Source organism: Rhynchophorus ferrugineus, unplaced genomic scaffold (genome assembly GCF_030347505.1).
Source record: "Rhynchophorus ferrugineus isolate W39M unplaced genomic scaffold, kcgeb_rfMv2 rfM2, whole genome shotgun sequence".
Classification (NCBI taxonomy): Eukaryota; Metazoa; Arthropoda; class Insecta; order Coleoptera; family Curculionidae; genus Rhynchophorus; species Rhynchophorus ferrugineus.
The window spans coordinates 36,305,168-36,323,159 of NW_027472581.1; the positions used below are offsets into that span (position 1 = coordinate 36,305,168).

Genomic DNA, 17,992 nt, shown 5'->3' on the forward strand with positions numbered 1-17,992 from the left:
TTTAAATTAAATAAATGTTTTAAAATTATTCAATATTTTATATTTGATATAATTTCCTTTTACCTTTTAGGATTCATTAGGAATTTGTTCAAATTGGACTAGATTTTATTCAAGCATATCTTTCAAATATTGACCTATAAATTAAAAAAGTACATTTGGAACCACTTTTAGGTTGAAGTTTCGCTAAAAGGCTACTAGTATATATCATTTCCTGGAAGTGTTAACATAAAAATTTGAAGTTACTGAAGTACCTTCAAATTTTTGAATTTGGACCGAGTAAATCACATGGGTTGGAAGTCCTACTATCTTACTTCAATTTGAAAAAATACAGCTCAAGGTCATAACACGCTGTGTGAAGCTTAGTGCAATCATGCTTAATTGATTTGAGTCGGATACCGTCTAAAAATGGCTGAAATACGAGCAAAAACATAACAATGTTATTTTCAGCATGGCAAATCTCGACAACATGTTGTAAAACCAGTGAAAACATACTACATCCATTGAATTTACATTATTATTCTACTATTACATCCTCCATTTTATTCAGAACTTGTTTCGGTCGATTTATGGATATACTCAAAATATACACCATCCTTTGATAGTGTGAGATGGAGTGGAATCAATACATTCTTCCCACACCATAAAGACATGATTCCGATTTTTCATAATAAAATATCAAATTAAAAATATCCTTTCAAACCAATTTATAGGCCTTAGTTTTTGTACACTCGTACAGAGATTATCGCAAATAATTACTATTTTTGGCATAAAAATTCAAACCGTAAAATTACATGTTCGAATTATACTGCGTTGAAAATTATCCTTTGACAAAGTTTGATCTCGTTTGGCTTATCGCTTTATAGCAACTGTACTAGTCATTTGCATAAGTAGCTTGCCGGTTTTATGTTACAAAACCATCCAATTATCCATATTCATTGATTTCTATAACCTAATTTTAGATTCTACTATTTCTGTATTCCTTTAGTGAATTCATATGTTCTTATAAATAATATTCTAAAATTAATATTAATTACTCTCAAAATATCCTAGAAATATGTCTTATTATTTTAATAACCAGTTCACAATATTTTATCTAAAATATACCTATATACACATACAAATAGGCATTTAAAAGCCTATATTGCCCTGTTTATCAGTCCTTTTAGATTATAGACTTTCTCAGCACTTTTAAATCATCGACTGTGCTACTATATTTCAATTTGATCCATGACCGTTTTCCTCTTAGAAACTTTATTCATAAATGTTAACTTTTAGTTTTTTTTTTATAGTTTCTGGTAATAAACTGAGACAAGTGATTTTCGCATGTTTCTTTTGCCGCTAACTTAGCTCATTAAAGGATTTTTCCCGCTATGTTAAACAGTTTATGTAACTTTTGAAATTAGATCTGTCAAGTTCTTATGTAGATGTGAAAAATATTAAACATTTTCTATATATCCACTTTCTCATAAAATAAATATATATCGAAAAGGATAATAAACTACATATTTGATTCCATAGTATGTGACATATAACACGTGCCGTCATCTCAAATTTCTTTTTTTATCTGGATTCAAACCTCCATTGTTTACGAATGGGACCTTAAACGATTAGAAAATCTAACGGCAAGGTAAAATTTTGTCTAATTTTAAAAAGATTTTTTTTTATATCATCTTTATTAGATACGCTTAGTACAATCTTAATTTACAATTAATTTATTACTACTTTTCCTATGTACTTAGATTAATTAATAAGCAAGACGAGTGCGAGAATCAGTATGTATTCCTCATTTATAAAATTATAATTATTTATTAATTATTAACTTATAGCTATAGTTTACACTAATATTACACACTAAATATTCACACAAGTTCATATGGTTTTGTTCGTTTCAATCTCCTGACATCCTGCACGCTGTCCAGCAGTTGTATTGCTTCCACGTTAGTATGACTTAGTAATCTTCTTTCGTGTTTTAAGGCGAAATCCTGCACAACTTCTCAAATCCAGGTTATCGTGCAGTTCTTCATTGGTTACATAGCGATAGGCATTGGTAATCAATCGAAGAACCTTGTTTTGACAGCGCTGTATGACTAACTGATTTGAATTTTTAGTGCAACCCCATATTTGCACCCCATAGGTCCAAATTGGCTTTATAATCTTATATATAAAAATGAATCGCAAAATATGTTCCTAAGCGCATAACTCAACAACGCCTGGACCAATTTGGCCAAATCTTTTTTTAAAATGTTCGTTGAAGTTCAGGGATGGTTTTTACGGCGAAAAATTAGAATTATTGCTGGAAAAACCCTAAAAATAGCCCTTTTTGTTTGAATTTGTTTCGTGTATCAGTTGACAATTCATCTGTCATCTGTCAAAAGTCATCTGTAACAGACAACTTTTTTTTTTTAAATTTGATATGACTTGAACTCAAATCCTTTTAATCCGTACGAATTGTTTTATTTATTTAAAATTTTTTATTTGTTTAAAATTTAATTCAAATTTTAAATAAATAAAACAATTTGTACGGCTTAAAAGGATTTGAGTTCAAGTCATATCAAATTTAAAAAAAAAAGTTGTCTGTTACAGATGACTTTTGACAGATGACAGATGAATTGTCAAGTGATACACGAAACAAATTCGTATATCGTGTTTTGTGCAGAGTGTTTAGTTAGTTAGTGTTTCTTTAGTTCGTGATTAGTGAAAAAATAATTTATATTTGATTCGCGTGAAGCGCGAGCGCGACATTCAACTAATAATCGCGCAAGTTTGAATCCAGCTGCTTTCAGTTACGATGTGTCAATTGACTACAGTAACTACCAATGTGTTGTTATTGGTTCTATGAACTTGGTTTGCTCACACTGTAAGGCATTAAAATACAAAAACGAAGCCAATGGATTGTGTTGCGCAAATGGTAAAGTGAAATTGATACAATTGGATCCACCACCAGAACCATTGTACTCATTGGTTTCAGGAATAGGAACAGATTCTATACACTTTTTGACACATATTCAACAATATAACAATTGCTTTCAAATGACTTCATTTGGGGCAACAAATGCAGTTCGGGAAAATTTTATGCCAACTTTCAAGGTATGTATTATAGCAGTTACTCATAATTATTTTAGCGAACAAAATTTTCTGTCACCAAAGTTAAGATGTGTTACTAATCTTCAATTTCTTAATCATTACGAAATATATCACTTAGTCATCATATTATATGGTGATTCAGTTTCAGTGACACTTTTATTATATTTTATATTTGATAGATATTAGTTATATATAAAACTAAATATATACTTTTTAAGATCAAATATTATTTAAGTTTGATCATTGACAATCCATTAATTTATACCACACCATAATATTTTTTTTATTTACAGATACAAGGGCAAATATATCACAGAGCAGGTTCACTGTTACCAGTGTCAGATAGCGACAACAAATTCCTGCAAATTTATTTTATGGGCAATTCACCACAAGAAATTGATCTGCGTTGTGCACATAACAATTTAGTAAAAAGGTCTATTGTAGAACAATTACAAACTTTATTTCATCAACACAATCAATTGATTATATTGTTTAAAACTGCCCTGGATCTGATGCCATCCGATAATCACAAAATTGTAATCAGAGCTGATAAAACACCTGCAGGTCAACATACAAGACGTTTTAATGCACCAACTATTGATGAAGTTGCTATCGTTGTAGTTGGAGAAAACTTGGAATCCCGTGATATTGTTTTACATCGTCGGAATTTTCAATTACAACCTATAAAGGAAACACACCGCTCATATGATGCACTGCAATATCCCATTATATTTTGGCAAGGTGAAGATGGCTACGATTTATCAATAAAAATGATAAATCCCATTACAGGTAACTAAAATATTAGTTTAGCTATGGCGATAATATCTCAGTCACTATATTATGTATTTTAATTTTATATTTGAATGTTATTAAAACAAAATCTGTTTACAGGTTCTGAAACCAACAAAAAAGTCAGTTCAATGAACTATTATTCATATCGCCTAATGATTCGGGAAAATGCAGATAATCATATATTGAAATGTCGGCGATTATATCACAAATATGTTGATGACATGTATGTTAAAATTGAAACGGAGAGATTAACATTCATCAGGTTGAATCAAACCAAACTCCGATCTGAAGAGTATATTCACCTTCGAGATGCGATTAATACTGATGGAAATGCACAGAATGTCGGTCGGATGACTATTCTTCCAGCAACATACATCGGAAGCCCTCGGCATATGCACGAATATGCTCAAGATGCCATGTCGTATGTTCGTCATTATGGTACAGCAGATTTGTTCATCACATTTACATGCAATCCGCAATGGATAGAAATTAAGCAGGAGTTATTACCTGGGAAATCATCCATTGATCGTCATGATATTACAGCCAGAGTCTTTAGACAAAAGTTGAAATCTTTAATGAATTTCATCGTAAAACATAATGTGTTTGGTGAGACACGCTGCTGGATGTATTCTGTGGAGTGGCAGAAACGAGGATTGCCACATGCACACATTTTGATTTGGTTGGTTGAAAAGATAAGGCCAAATGAAGTTGATGCAGTGATATCAGCTGAAATCCCTAATGTATAAGTAGATCCTGGATTGCATGAGGTAGTTATCAAAAACATGATACATGGTCCCTGTGGAACTCTTAATCAAAATTCACCGTGTATGATGGATGGTAAATGTTCAAAACGATATCCACGGACATTAATATCGGAAACAATTACTGGTAATGACGGTTATCCATTGTATCGTCGCAGATCGACAGCAGACAATGGAAAATCAACAATTGTCAAATTAAATTAACAAGATATTGAAATAGATAATCGTTGGATTGTTCCATATTCACCCATTTTATCAAAGACATTCAAAGCACACATCAACGTTGAATCTTGCCATTCAGTGAAATCGATTAAATACATTTGCAAATATGTAACCAAAGGGAGTGATATGGCTGTGATTGGAATTGGTGCAGAGAATTCTAATGATGAAGTTACCCAATACCAAATGGGCCGCTATGTCAGTAGTAATGAAGCAGTTTGGCGAATATTTTCTTTTCCTATTCATGAGAGACACCCTTCTGTTGTTCACTTAGCTGTGCATTTAGAAAATGGACAAAGAGTGTATTTTACAGCACAGAACGCAGTACAAAGAGCTGCTCAGCCACCATCTACTACATTAACCAGTTTTTTTGAGACATGCCAAAACGATGATTTCGCACAAACATTGCTATATTCTGAAATGCCAAAATATTATACCTGGAATCAATCCTCAAGGAGATTTATACGACGGAAACAAGGAAAACCAGTTCCAGGATATACAGATGTATATTCCACCGATGCGATTGGCCGGATTTATTCAGTACATCCAAGCAATGATGAATGTTTTTATTTACGACTGCTATTAGTCAATGTACGTGGCCCAACATCATTCTAATAGTTAGGAAATGTTGATGATGAATTGTGTGGATCCTACAGAGAAGCCTGTCAACGTTTGCAATTGCTTGAAAATAACGCTCATTGGGATCAAACTCTCAATGATGCTGTAATATCATCACACGCTCATCAAGTACGAACATTGTTTTCTATAATCATATCTACATGCTTCCCATCAAACCCAATTGATTTGTGGATCAAGTACAAAGATTATATGTGTGATGATATTTTGTATCAAATACGGAATAGAATGGGAAATCCAAATATACAAATCAGTGAAGAAATTTACAATGAAGCATTGATTTCAATTGAGGACATGTGCTTGATAATGTCAAACAAACTATTAATTCAATTAGGCCGGACCGCGCCCAATCGTCCAATGCATGACGCTTTTAACCAAGAGTTGCATCGAGAAAGACTGTATGATCTCAACGCTTTGAAAGAATAAATTCAAACAAATCTTCCACTGTTAAATGAACAACAGAAGTATGTATTTGAAACTCTTATGAAAGTAACAAATGATGAAACTGGAGGGATTTATTTCTTAGATGCACCTGGTGGTACAGGAAAAACTTTTTTTATTTCATTAATATTAGCAACAATTCGCTCACAAAATAAAATTGCACTTGCACTCGCTTCGTCGGGAATCGCAGCAACTTTGCTTGAAGGTGGTCGAACAGCCCATTCAGCACTAAAATTGCCATTAAATATGCAAAGCAATGAAACTCCAACCTGCAACGTTTCGAAGAACTCTGCAATGGCAAAGGTTTTGCAGCAATGTAAATTGATTGTTTGGGATGAATGCACGATGGCACATAAAAAATCTTTGGAGGCTTTAGACAGAACCTTAAAAGATCTACGTAGCAATAATAACCGATTTGGTGGTGCAATGATTTTATTAGCAGGAGATTTTCGTCAAACATTGCCAGTGATTCCACGATCAACGCCAGCTGATGAACTCAATGCATGTCTAAAGTCCTCCAATTTGTGGAAACATGTTAAAGTACTTCATTTAAGCAAGAATATGCGTGTCGAGTTGCAAAATGACCAATCTGGAAACATATTCTCTAAACAACTCATTGACATTGGTAATGGCAAATTTCCTATAGACATGTTGACGGCTTGCTTTTGCTATGACTATAAACAAGTCCCAGGGGCAATCATTAAGTGTTTGTGGTATTAATCTAGAAAACCCATGTTTCTCACATGGTCAATTGTATGTTGCCTGTTCCCGTGTTGGAAAACCATCAGATTTGTTTATCTATGCGCCAGGTAATCAAACAAAAAACATCGTATACCACAAAGCAATATAATGATAATAATAATAATAATTATGATTCACATGATTAACAATAAAGCGATTACTTACTTTTCAATCCTTATATATGTTTTATTTAATTATTTTTTATTCACAACGCCCTATCACCAGGGTGATGGTTCTGTTCAGGAGAATTTTTTAAAATACGTAGGCACAAAAACTGCCACATTACAAATCTTTTTGACAGGACGAAGTCTGTCGGGTCAGCTAGTTGTATTATAGATCAACCTCTTTGATTTTAGATCAAGTTGAGAGTATCTTCCGACTAACCAGTATAGTTGTTTTATTTTGGTTCTTATGTGTTTTGCTTTTTGTCTAACGTGATGCTTCCAATTTAGTCTACCGTCAAGATGGATTCCAAGGTATTTTGCGGATTCTGCTTGAGGAATCGGGCATCCATTGAGTGATATAATTAAGTTTTTATTATTTCGCATTAATGCAAAATTAACGTGGACAGATTTGGAGCTATTAAGTTGAATTTTCCAATCTTTCGTCCATTCGTAGATATTGTTGACTGCCACTTGCGCTTTTTCTCTTGCCCTAGGCAGAGATATATCTTTTGCCATAATAACTGTGTCGTCAGCAATGGTTCCAAGAAGTGTTTCTTGTTTGTTGTTGGAATGTCAGCAGTGTAGAGCAGATACAGGAGAGGTCCTAAGACGCTACCTTGTGGAACTCCAGCCGAGATATTTATAAATGTCGAGAACGCCATTTCGTGCGATACTCTAAATATTTTAAAAAGAATATGCAACCGAAAATGTATCTCTTCGTGTTTTAAGGAATTAACAGAGAGCGTTATTCAATCAAGAGTAAAATGTTGAAGTAATAATATTACTGTCAGTTGTAATGGATCCTTAGAACAAATAAGCAATTGCGAGAAACGCGACACTCTGAAAGACTCAAGACAGATTAAGATGAATTAGGAGCACATACCCTACAAAAACACTTGCGAGAAATTGGAAGTAAATATTTAATTCTATAATAAGAATGATAGCCGAAATATAAAGCGCCAATGTTTTGGAACAAGTAATATATATTTATATATTTTTTTATATTTTAATATTTTATTTTATATTTTTTAATATTTTAAAAATCTTATTAAACATATATTACAACTAGTTACTTACGTCCTTTCTAATAAGTAGTTTCTTTCCTTAACATTGTCCTTCAAATCCAGGTGTAAATTTTAGACATGAGAATAATAAGGTACTTTTTACACATAACTTATCTATGCTAATTTTACACATAAATTATCTATCGTTTTTAGGTCTTAAGTCAACGTATCTGAGCCTCATGAAATTTCTAACGACAGCACGTCGCAATGTTGGCAAATATATACCGTCAAAATAAGCATAGCGCCAAAACAACGTTTGTCAGTTTATAGCTCCTCATCTTTATTATTAATAATTAGAAGAATATGACTAATGATCAAACGAAATCATCCTATCATTAATATTTTGTATCTCTTTTTAACTAAAATAGAATGAGGAGGAAAAATTCGGTTTGGTTTTAAAATTCTTATTTAGATTTTAGGTTTTTAGAATCTACGGTGACACGTTCATATTTTTCACGTCGTGATGGAGTAAGTTTAATGTTATTGTGGACAAACTGATTTTTCATTTATAATATAATATGCAGCTTTGGCAATTCTCCGAAGAAACTGATTTTGATACGTTCGAATGATATGTATACTGGATATTTTTATGCAACCTCTTAATTGTACACTCTTAGTGCACCTTTCAAAATTTGATAATTTGTTTATGTAATAACAATTTGTTGTGACGTGATGACTCGGATTATAGTCCAAGCAATGCCATAATTTTTGACTCTCATACAAATTTCTGCTCGTTTTTCCCTAACATGGTCTTTATACTTGTGCTTTAGATTCAGTGTCATACTTAAGCATTTTGCTATATTCCAATGGCAATAAGGCTATTTAGTTTTAAAATTTGTTTCAGTTCTTTAGAAATTTATAAAATATTACATTTTTTTGCTGCACTTATTTTCTGTTTGGTTTAAAGAGCCAATTTATTTGGCACAGTTTGTATGCAGGTGGTCTGTTTTGTTGCTTTAAGCTTTGTTGGCTGCGATCTATCTAACATCTTTTGATTAATTTATCCATGGTGTGTTGTTTCAGGTACTGTATTGATTATTACTAAATACTTCTGTTTGTAAAATCGCCACATATCTAATATTTTTCTTTTTGAAGTTGTTCAGTTATTTACATCCATTCTAAATCAATTCTAATGTGTCACTTTGTTTATTAGTGATAGAAAATGGAATATATTTATTATTAACTCGCTTATCCTCAATATAATTTGAGTAATAATATAATTCTCTTAATATTTCCATCAATAAGTATTGCTTGTAAAATTAACCATCTATTATTTAAGAAACTAAAGTTGGTTTCTTGTAGTAAATTTCTCTTGATTCAAATATATACGGTATGTAAATAAAACCTTTTGTATAAATAATTACATCAATATAGACGAGTAGACAAAGATGCGAATAAACCATTAGTTGTATAGTTGGAAAATGTAAGCCCAATTCTCAAGTGTAAAATGTACTAACAGAGAAAATATTGGAATATTAGTAAATACGGAAGTTACTCCCTACTTGCTATATTATTGACATGTGCCCATGTAACATATGATACAGCTCATAGCAACTTATATACAACAAGACCTTTTTAAAAGGAAACTTGTTCTTTTACCTAAAAACTAATGAGGATGATCCACATCTGTTCATCTGATATTCTTTTTACATACAACTGACCATTCTGTAATGTTTGCCGAAGTTTTATTGAAATGGTTTCATATATATACATATGGAAGATGAAATAATCAATCGCGGCATCATTGATTTCTAAATGACATAAATTATTCATTATATTATTATCTTATTCATTATGTGATTTAATATAATTTTTAAGATATTAATGTTATAATTAACAAAATGGCGGAATAAATTTACATTTTATACTAAGATAAATAGTTTTCTATTTGTATCAACAAGTTATTTTGATATAAAATTAGGATCGTATTTAGGATAGTACAACGATACTAAACTGACGAGATTAGGGCCATTAAATGTTATTGAATTAAACGATAATTCTAACCGCATTATCGGGTACACATCGACTGGACCGATGGGTTTCAGTTTAATTTGGAATAGAGTACGATCGTTCATTAAAATGGTTATATTTCATCAGCAGTATATATAGCAATAATTTTATTCAAAATTTTACTCAGAATTGCTTTACAGTTTTTTTAAATTTTATAAATTACAAACAGTTTTCTACAAAGACATGTACGTTGTTATATGGTAGCAATTTTATTGGTGGCTTATATTAATATCTGTAATTCTTTTTTCGTGTGATATGCAATTATTGAATATTAAATACGCTGTCTACCATATGTGTCTCTTAGTAGCGGGTTCGAATCCTACTAGGGCATGGATGTATCTATGTTTGTGATTTTAATTGTAAATGTCTTTATAGGCAACAGTGGAAAATTCGACAAGGAATAATCATCCCAGTCCCACCAGAAACCAGGCTGGTTAAAATCGGATGTCTTCTGGGATCGTCAGTAGGCTTAATGCCGAGAACCGTGGTTGGGAGAAGTGGGTTCGATCCAGATAAATCCTGGTTGATAAGAAAGAGGACAAAATATAAAAATGATGTTAATTAAAAAATTATATTGAATGATTGGCTCTTGAAATATGCTACAGTTAATATTGTTCTCTTGACACATAAATACTTATGATGTTTTTTTTATATATGAATGAACTACAATAAACCGACGTTAAACTGTCGGTCCAGTCCAGAAAAATACTCGTTGGCAAAAAGGACACTAAAAAATATGTAAAAAATATCGGACACTAAAAAATATGTAAAAAATATCTAACCAGTAATATCTCTTATATCTCGGTAATCTTAATGCCGAGAACTGTGATTCGGAGGCCATGTAAAATAGTAGTTTCAGTTCAGATAACCCTTATTTGGTAAAACTGAGAAAACAAACAGTTACAAGGTTTTCACAACTTATTCAGATTTTCGATTCCTCCTTTTTAATCAACAATATATTATATTTTCCAATTCGATAAAATAAAAAAGTAAAGAAAAAATCCTTACGAAATGTGTGAAGAATGTAGTGGTCTAAGCCTGGAAAAGCTACACAAACATGAGTTGCTGGAACCAAACCATACCGTTAATTCGACTCTACTAAATATGTAAATCGATTGAACCAAGCAATTTAAATAGACGGATGATCAATAAGATTTATCATCTATCATTTTTATGATTCTATCACCACAATGCGACCATACAAACCTTTAGTAACACATTATTAACTCGGTAGATTCGCTGAAACGTTTTGATCCATACTCCGTATAGCCCAAACCTAGTCCCGTCGTACTAGCCTTTATTCCGCCGTCTGCAGTTGCTTCAACGGAGGATAGTCAATATCACTTGTTTAAGTTTTCTTTTGTAAATCTAACGAATTTTCCAATAACGCATTTAGGATTTTACCAAAGTGACAAGAGCGATAAAAATGAATGAAAACCAAAATAATTGTTTGACACCCTTAGAAATTATAATTTTTTATCAGAATAATAATAATAATAAATAATAAAAAATAATAAATAATAGAACAATAAATATTTGTAGATACTATTAACCTGAAAATTATGAATAATAAGTAAAATAGCCCGCAATTATCATGTTAAAAACTATCAATTCAATAAAAATCAGCTTTTGCAAGACTTTGAAATACATTTAACTTAAAGAATTAGAGCGGAAATTTTGCTCTACTGAATTCTACTCAACAATTTTATAAAATATTATGACTATATATAATGAAATACTAGATTGTTTTCAATTCACTTTGAAATATATTTTGAAAAACATTAAGAATAGCTAAAATTTAAAAGCAATTAAATGATCGATACAATATTTTGGACGGTAGCATTGGGTTCACACCATTTTTAGCCCCTTAGTTTGATTCCAGTTTTTATGGGTGGTTCATATCCTTCTCCACAATATTCCAAATGATTTAAAAGTAGTATTTAATGTTGCTTCTCTTCACACATTTTTGTGAAACTCATATCATCAGTTTATTTAGGTATTGTTCACAGTACTTAAATATATGTAACTTAAAACAACATAATACTGCACAATAAAATTCTCAAAATACTGTGAATCTATGTTACATAAATCTTGATACGTTGTTTATATTAAAACAATTACCATCTAAAATACGAATGTTGAAGTAATATTGTTTTTCTCTGGCCAAAATCAACCAAAATATATATGCGCTAGTAAATCCGGTTAAACTAGGTTAATTTTGTTTTTTTATATAATATTTTTACATCATTGGCTTAATAAGTTAACATATCAAAAAATATGCAAAATATAAAACCATCAGTAGTCCCTACCTTTAATAAAGATCCAAAGAGAATTAAAAATGGTTATTATTCTTTATTAAAAAATGTGTTTGTTAATGTGTAGTTGTTTCTACTCACCTCAATCGTGTCTATTTTTAGTAATTATTGACCCCTTGGAGCAGCGGGTTGTAAAAATCCGTGAAACAAACTGGTTTACATAAGAAAAGTTTTTGCAACAACCGCGGTATTTGTCATACTTACATCCTATTGATTTCTAGCAGTTCTTACAAAATAAGCACAGAACAATTTAAACGAGATCATGGAAGCCTGTTTTAAATATATTTTGAATTCTCGCTTGTTTTTGAACATCTGAAAAACCTAAACAATTTCACGAAAATTAACAACATTGAACGTTGAACAATATTGTTATTGAATAACAAAACTTATTAATTAACGTAGCAATATTGTAATGTAGCATAATATATTAACATCTCGTAACCATAACGCAACATTATTCACTTATTATTTTCCGATCAAGTTGCTACTGAAAAACAGTAAATGTTCGTTTTCAATTAGAAAGATCGGAAATGGAAATTAATACCCCGGATAGCAACCAATTCAGTTGTTGAACGAGGTCTGTGCCGTTTATGTGTATAAAGCCAAGCTCTAGATTTACAGCTCCGCTCTGTTAAGCACGGTAACGTTTGTTTGGCCAGACCCATTGAGTGGTCAGTATTTAATAGATCTCTAAATCGTTAGCTGAAATCCCTTTAGCTGCGCACCATTCACACTAAACTATAAAGATATCATATTATAAAAAGGCTCGTATTTTATTTAGCGTAAAATCTAACGAGAAACAACGGTATGCGTCCAGGTCTACTATGGATTAATCTTAAATGTTGGTGATTGCTATTCAGACCACACGTGTTGCAACACGTGTTTTTATCTCATTAGTACAGTGTTTGATGGCGCTCTTATGCAAAGTTTTATTTTAATTAAAGTGTTCACTTTTTTGATTCCCTTAACAGGATGAACAGGACACATTTTTTGCTCTTTTAGCGTAATTAATTAGCCAATATCAATATTACAAATGTTATATAGAGCGAATAACATGGCACTGGATATTCTAATGAATAGCTGTAGTATAGCATTGGATCGGCAGTATAGATAGTAAAGTAAAATAGTTTTCATGTAAATTAAACATTTTTGTTTCAAATCCTACATGTTTTGTCAATTTATATTCATCAAAGAAAGTAATTCATCCTTAAACTAAGTATGCTGGAACGATGATTGGCTGTCATGGCTAAATGATATTGATTTGTTGCTGATACTAATTAATAGTAACAGTTTACTTTCACCAAATTGTTATTAACTAACTCAATATATATTATATAACTACAATATATTGTAAGTAGATAATATGGTGGTAGTGAAGAAAGCTATTTCAATTACATAAAATGGTAGGAGGGGATGTTTGCGAAGTGGGAAATCAGTCAAATAAAGGTTGAACGGGGCAGAGGCTGGTGGGGCAACTTGCGGGACTCCTGCGGAAAGATGGCTCCAGCTTTGCGACCTTTTCTTAGTGCCTGGTGGCTGGTTGCTGCAACTCGGGCTGCTCGATGAAGGCTTAAGTGTTTGGCATGTTTGGAATTCTTTGTTCGAGATTAAGTGGTATGCGTCTGTGAAGCTATTTAAAGCGTGTAATATCGCTTTTTCGGCAAGTTTGGGGAATGAAATAATCAGGCTAATGGGCCTATAGTCAGATGGATTAGACTTGGCTTTCTTCTTTGGAGTAACAGCTACAAGCGCATGTGTGACGATTATATTATTTACATTCCCACATACAGAGATGAATGAAACATGTTATTTTCAAAACTTCTTGTAGCCTGACAGTATATAATTTGATATCTTGAGAATCATTATTACTGAAACTCAGAAAAACTACCATACTATGATATATACTATCTCTTCAAATCAATGCTAATCAATTAAATTTGGTTATTTAGTTCTTGATGATAGTTACTCCTTGATCCTTAAATGATTCAAAGGATTATTATATAACAATATGTCATTGGAGAAACCTTTTGGTATAATACATTGTTCTCATTTTTATTACATTAATTTTTATGAATGTATAAAAAATATATATTTAATACCAGAAATTTACAATAATCATTTAACAATCATAATTATATTATATTTCTTATAGCCAATTAATAATTAAATGCAATTACGAATATTTTATAATAAATATCAATATATATATATATATATATATATATATATATATATATATATATATATATATATATATATTAAAGTCTCCTTTTACCAATTATTGGTTTATCTGGTCTGGGCCTAAAGTTTAACGTGGGCTCCGAACCACAGTTCTCAGCATTAAGTCTACCGACTGGCGAGTGACCAACTTTAGAAATCATCCCAGAAGACATCCGATCTTACGCAGCCTGATTACTGGCGTGACTGGGATTATTTTCCTTGTCGGATTTTACACTCTTGCCTAGAACATTCACAAATTTTAAACAACCATAAACATAAATTAACCCGTGGCTATCGCAACACTGTGAGAACTGTCCCATCGCCTTTACCACTGCACCACCAAGCCGGCTATCAATATATTAACATTATCATGTCATCACTGCTACTAATCATACCCAAGTTATTCGAAAAGCTATTTCTAAAATTCCTGAAATTAATTATAGAAGAAAGGCAACCCAATCCGGCTCAGAAATTTGGATTTAGAAACAAACATGCCACAAGAGATCAGATACATCATTTTACGGATATAATTGAAAAGGCTTCGGAAGAAATTGAAATTTGTTCAGCCGTAATTCTAGACGATCCAAGCCTTTAATAAATTGTGGCAAAAGGGACTCTAGGTTTAGCCTTAGATCTGGATCGAAATTATTTGAAAACAAAATTACCAAATAGTTGTAAATAAAAACCAGTTGTAACATTCCATGTTAAATTTTTAATCGACGAAAGTTATTGCGTTTTGAAAATTATTTTAGAGCTACATGTTCGTTATATTGTTATAAATTATTATCATTATATAATACGTGTTAATCTGTATTTTATTATCATCGAAAATGATGCGGTATTTATGATGATTAGTACCTAAGTGAACGCCAGTATTATTTAATTTGATTTGCTCCTGTTTGTTTAGGAAATGTCAATGTTATAGATGAGCATCGCTCTGATAATCTTTAAAATGTTGAGATAAACTGACATTTTTATCTCGCGACCCTTCTAGAGAACTAAACATGAACCATTTGCTTGAATGACTTTAATGGGCAATTTGATTCATAAACCGTACAGTCCAAACGTTGCCCCATTCAATCATCATTTCCTCTGGTAGCTTCAAAACACTCTCAATAGTGCAATGAATTAATTAAAAAAGACTTGGGAAAATTACAGGATTCACATTTCCTTACAGCTCTATATTTACAGCGACAGGGTCTTAATTTACCAGAACAATTATTATTTACACCAATAAATTTATTTTAAAGGATTTACAAAAGATTACTGTATATTAGTAGCATGGGGTACATTTTTAACCAACTTAAAGTTGAAGCTTTACTGACAGGTTTAATTTTTCAGTATGTGTGATTTCCTTGAAGAGTAAACAAAAAACATTTTCGATATTGAAAAGGGGAATTGCTACCACACCTGTCGTCTTCTCCACACATTGCTTCTTCTAATTACTACAGAGCAACGTTTCACTTCTTATTGAGATACCAATGATTCGATTCGTGGATAACCTCAAACGATTCATGGTGTTTTCGAGATGCAGTTGGTAAATTTCCTGAAAGATGGAAAAAATCGGTGGCTACCAATGCACATCGGACAATTGGACAACACGGGACTTTGGACAATTATCCAAAGTATGACAAAATACAGTATACCGTTATTTTTTCACAACAAAACTTTAAATTAAAAAATACTTTAAAACTAATGTGTAGATCTATACATCAAAAGGTTGCCAATCAAAATTGATATATATCGTTGAATATATACAACAAATACAACAATATATACAATTTGGTTCGAAAAAATATTCGGAAAAACATAAAAAATCCTAATTATCTTTTTCTTCCTTTCCATCCAACCTTTCCTATCGCTTTAAAAAATACACCCTTTAAAAATAAACAAAATTTATTACACACATAGTAAGGTATATTAATAGCTTTTTAGGTCGGATGGGTATATCTACGGTTTAGCCCGAAGCGCATAAACTTCTCGAACTATCTTGGTCTTATGAATAAACCAACAGTAGTTTTTAAATTGCCTAGAAGTCTTTTTGGTTTCGGGCAAGTTTTAAACCGTACTTCTCGCCACACAGGAATCACAAATTTACTTCAAAGCACCTTAAACCGTCAGTTTCCCTAAATTTTAGCCGGTGCTAACTGGAGCATGCAGAATTCGCATCTAAGGGTTGTTCTATGTATTCAACAATTTAGGACAAATCTTATTTTACCGGCAACTTTTAGGCGACGAATTCCTTAGATTTCTAAAACATAAAATACATAAATAAAAAGCGGCAATATTATTCACTTCAAGATATTCTTCATATTACCTATGGTAGTTCTTATATTATTTGATAGATCATCTTTTTGTATAGATTAGAACCAATAGTAGCGTTCGTGTTTGGTGATTGTTGAGTAACCATGCGGCACACACTATTCGAGTATAACTCACATAATTTGTTTCATTATATTATACTATACTATACATTTGTTTATATATTCATCTCGGCATGAAAAATAAAAACACATATATGTTAATTGTTGTTTAAAATATCACATGATATAATGAATAAAGGAAAGAAAGGAGGGCATGGTATACTGAAATGATAAAATAGAAACAACAAAAAGGAGAATGATACGATTTATTTTTATTATATTTCATTACATTGAAGGGTAAATATTATAATATCTTTACTAATTTAGAAATCAACAAAACACCATTTTCAAAAAGCTTGATATTCTTTAATAATATGAGAAAACAAATCATATTTTATTATATTTTATTCTATATACCATAGCATCCATCATCACCATACATGTATATAATATGACGCAGAAATTCTAGAACGAAAACCGAGTCGGTAAATATTCGGATTTGTTGACAAGGAATATTGTCATCAACCAAATATAAGGTGCTGGAAGCTCAAAACCTCTAATCTAATGGCATTGAATTCCTCCGCATTCACCAGATATTGCCATTCTTAATATTAGTTGTTAGGACCACTGCTATGTAACTTCATTGGGCATCTAGGTCTGAGTGACCAGATTGGTCATGCTATCCATTGTTGGCTCACTAGCACTTTTATGACAATTCAGGAAAATACCATACCCGCAATTATTCAAAAAAGTTACGTTAGCCCTAAATTAATATGCATTATTAAAGGATAATATTAACGATACTTCGAAACTATAGTTGTAAAAAATTATAAATGGATAATGATATACAAACAAAGTTAGAGTCACAGAATTAATATGCTTTTATGTTACTCAATCGTAATCAGGTTGAAGCTTTACTGATTGGCAGTAGAGGACACGAAGTCAAAAACGAAAACAGCACTGGTTTTTATTTTCATTTGGTCCTATATTTTAAACTAAAATATTGTAATATAGCAACTCATTATTTATGATCGGTGTACGTAATAAAATTAAAATGAGTTTATTCACAGATTATTTCCCTTTACCAACCGAAAAACAAAATATGGCCCCAAGTTTAGCATCGGAATCAATCTAGAATAGAAACTCCTAAAAAAATTAGAAGTAAGTATAAATATATTATAC

General features: G+C 31.6%; 2 protein-coding genes across 2 annotated transcripts in view; one reads left to right on the forward strand and one right to left on the reverse strand.

The window, feature by feature from the left end:
- Dh31-R (Diuretic hormone 31 Receptor) overlaps positions 1 to 17,992 on the reverse strand; it is a 439,521-nt gene that overhangs the window by 350,423 nt on the left and 71,106 nt on the right. The gene's annotated exons all lie outside the window — the stretch shown is intronic.
- LOC143190831 (uncharacterized) lies at positions 2,802 to 3,881 on the forward strand. Its single transcript, XM_076395396.1, has 3 exons — positions 2,802 to 2,908; positions 2,969 to 3,087; positions 3,378 to 3,881. The coding sequence occupies exons 1-3, from the start codon at positions 2,836 to 2,838 to the stop codon at positions 3,879 to 3,881; spliced, it is 696 nt and encodes a 231-aa protein (XP_076251511.1). The 5' UTR covers positions 2,802 to 2,835.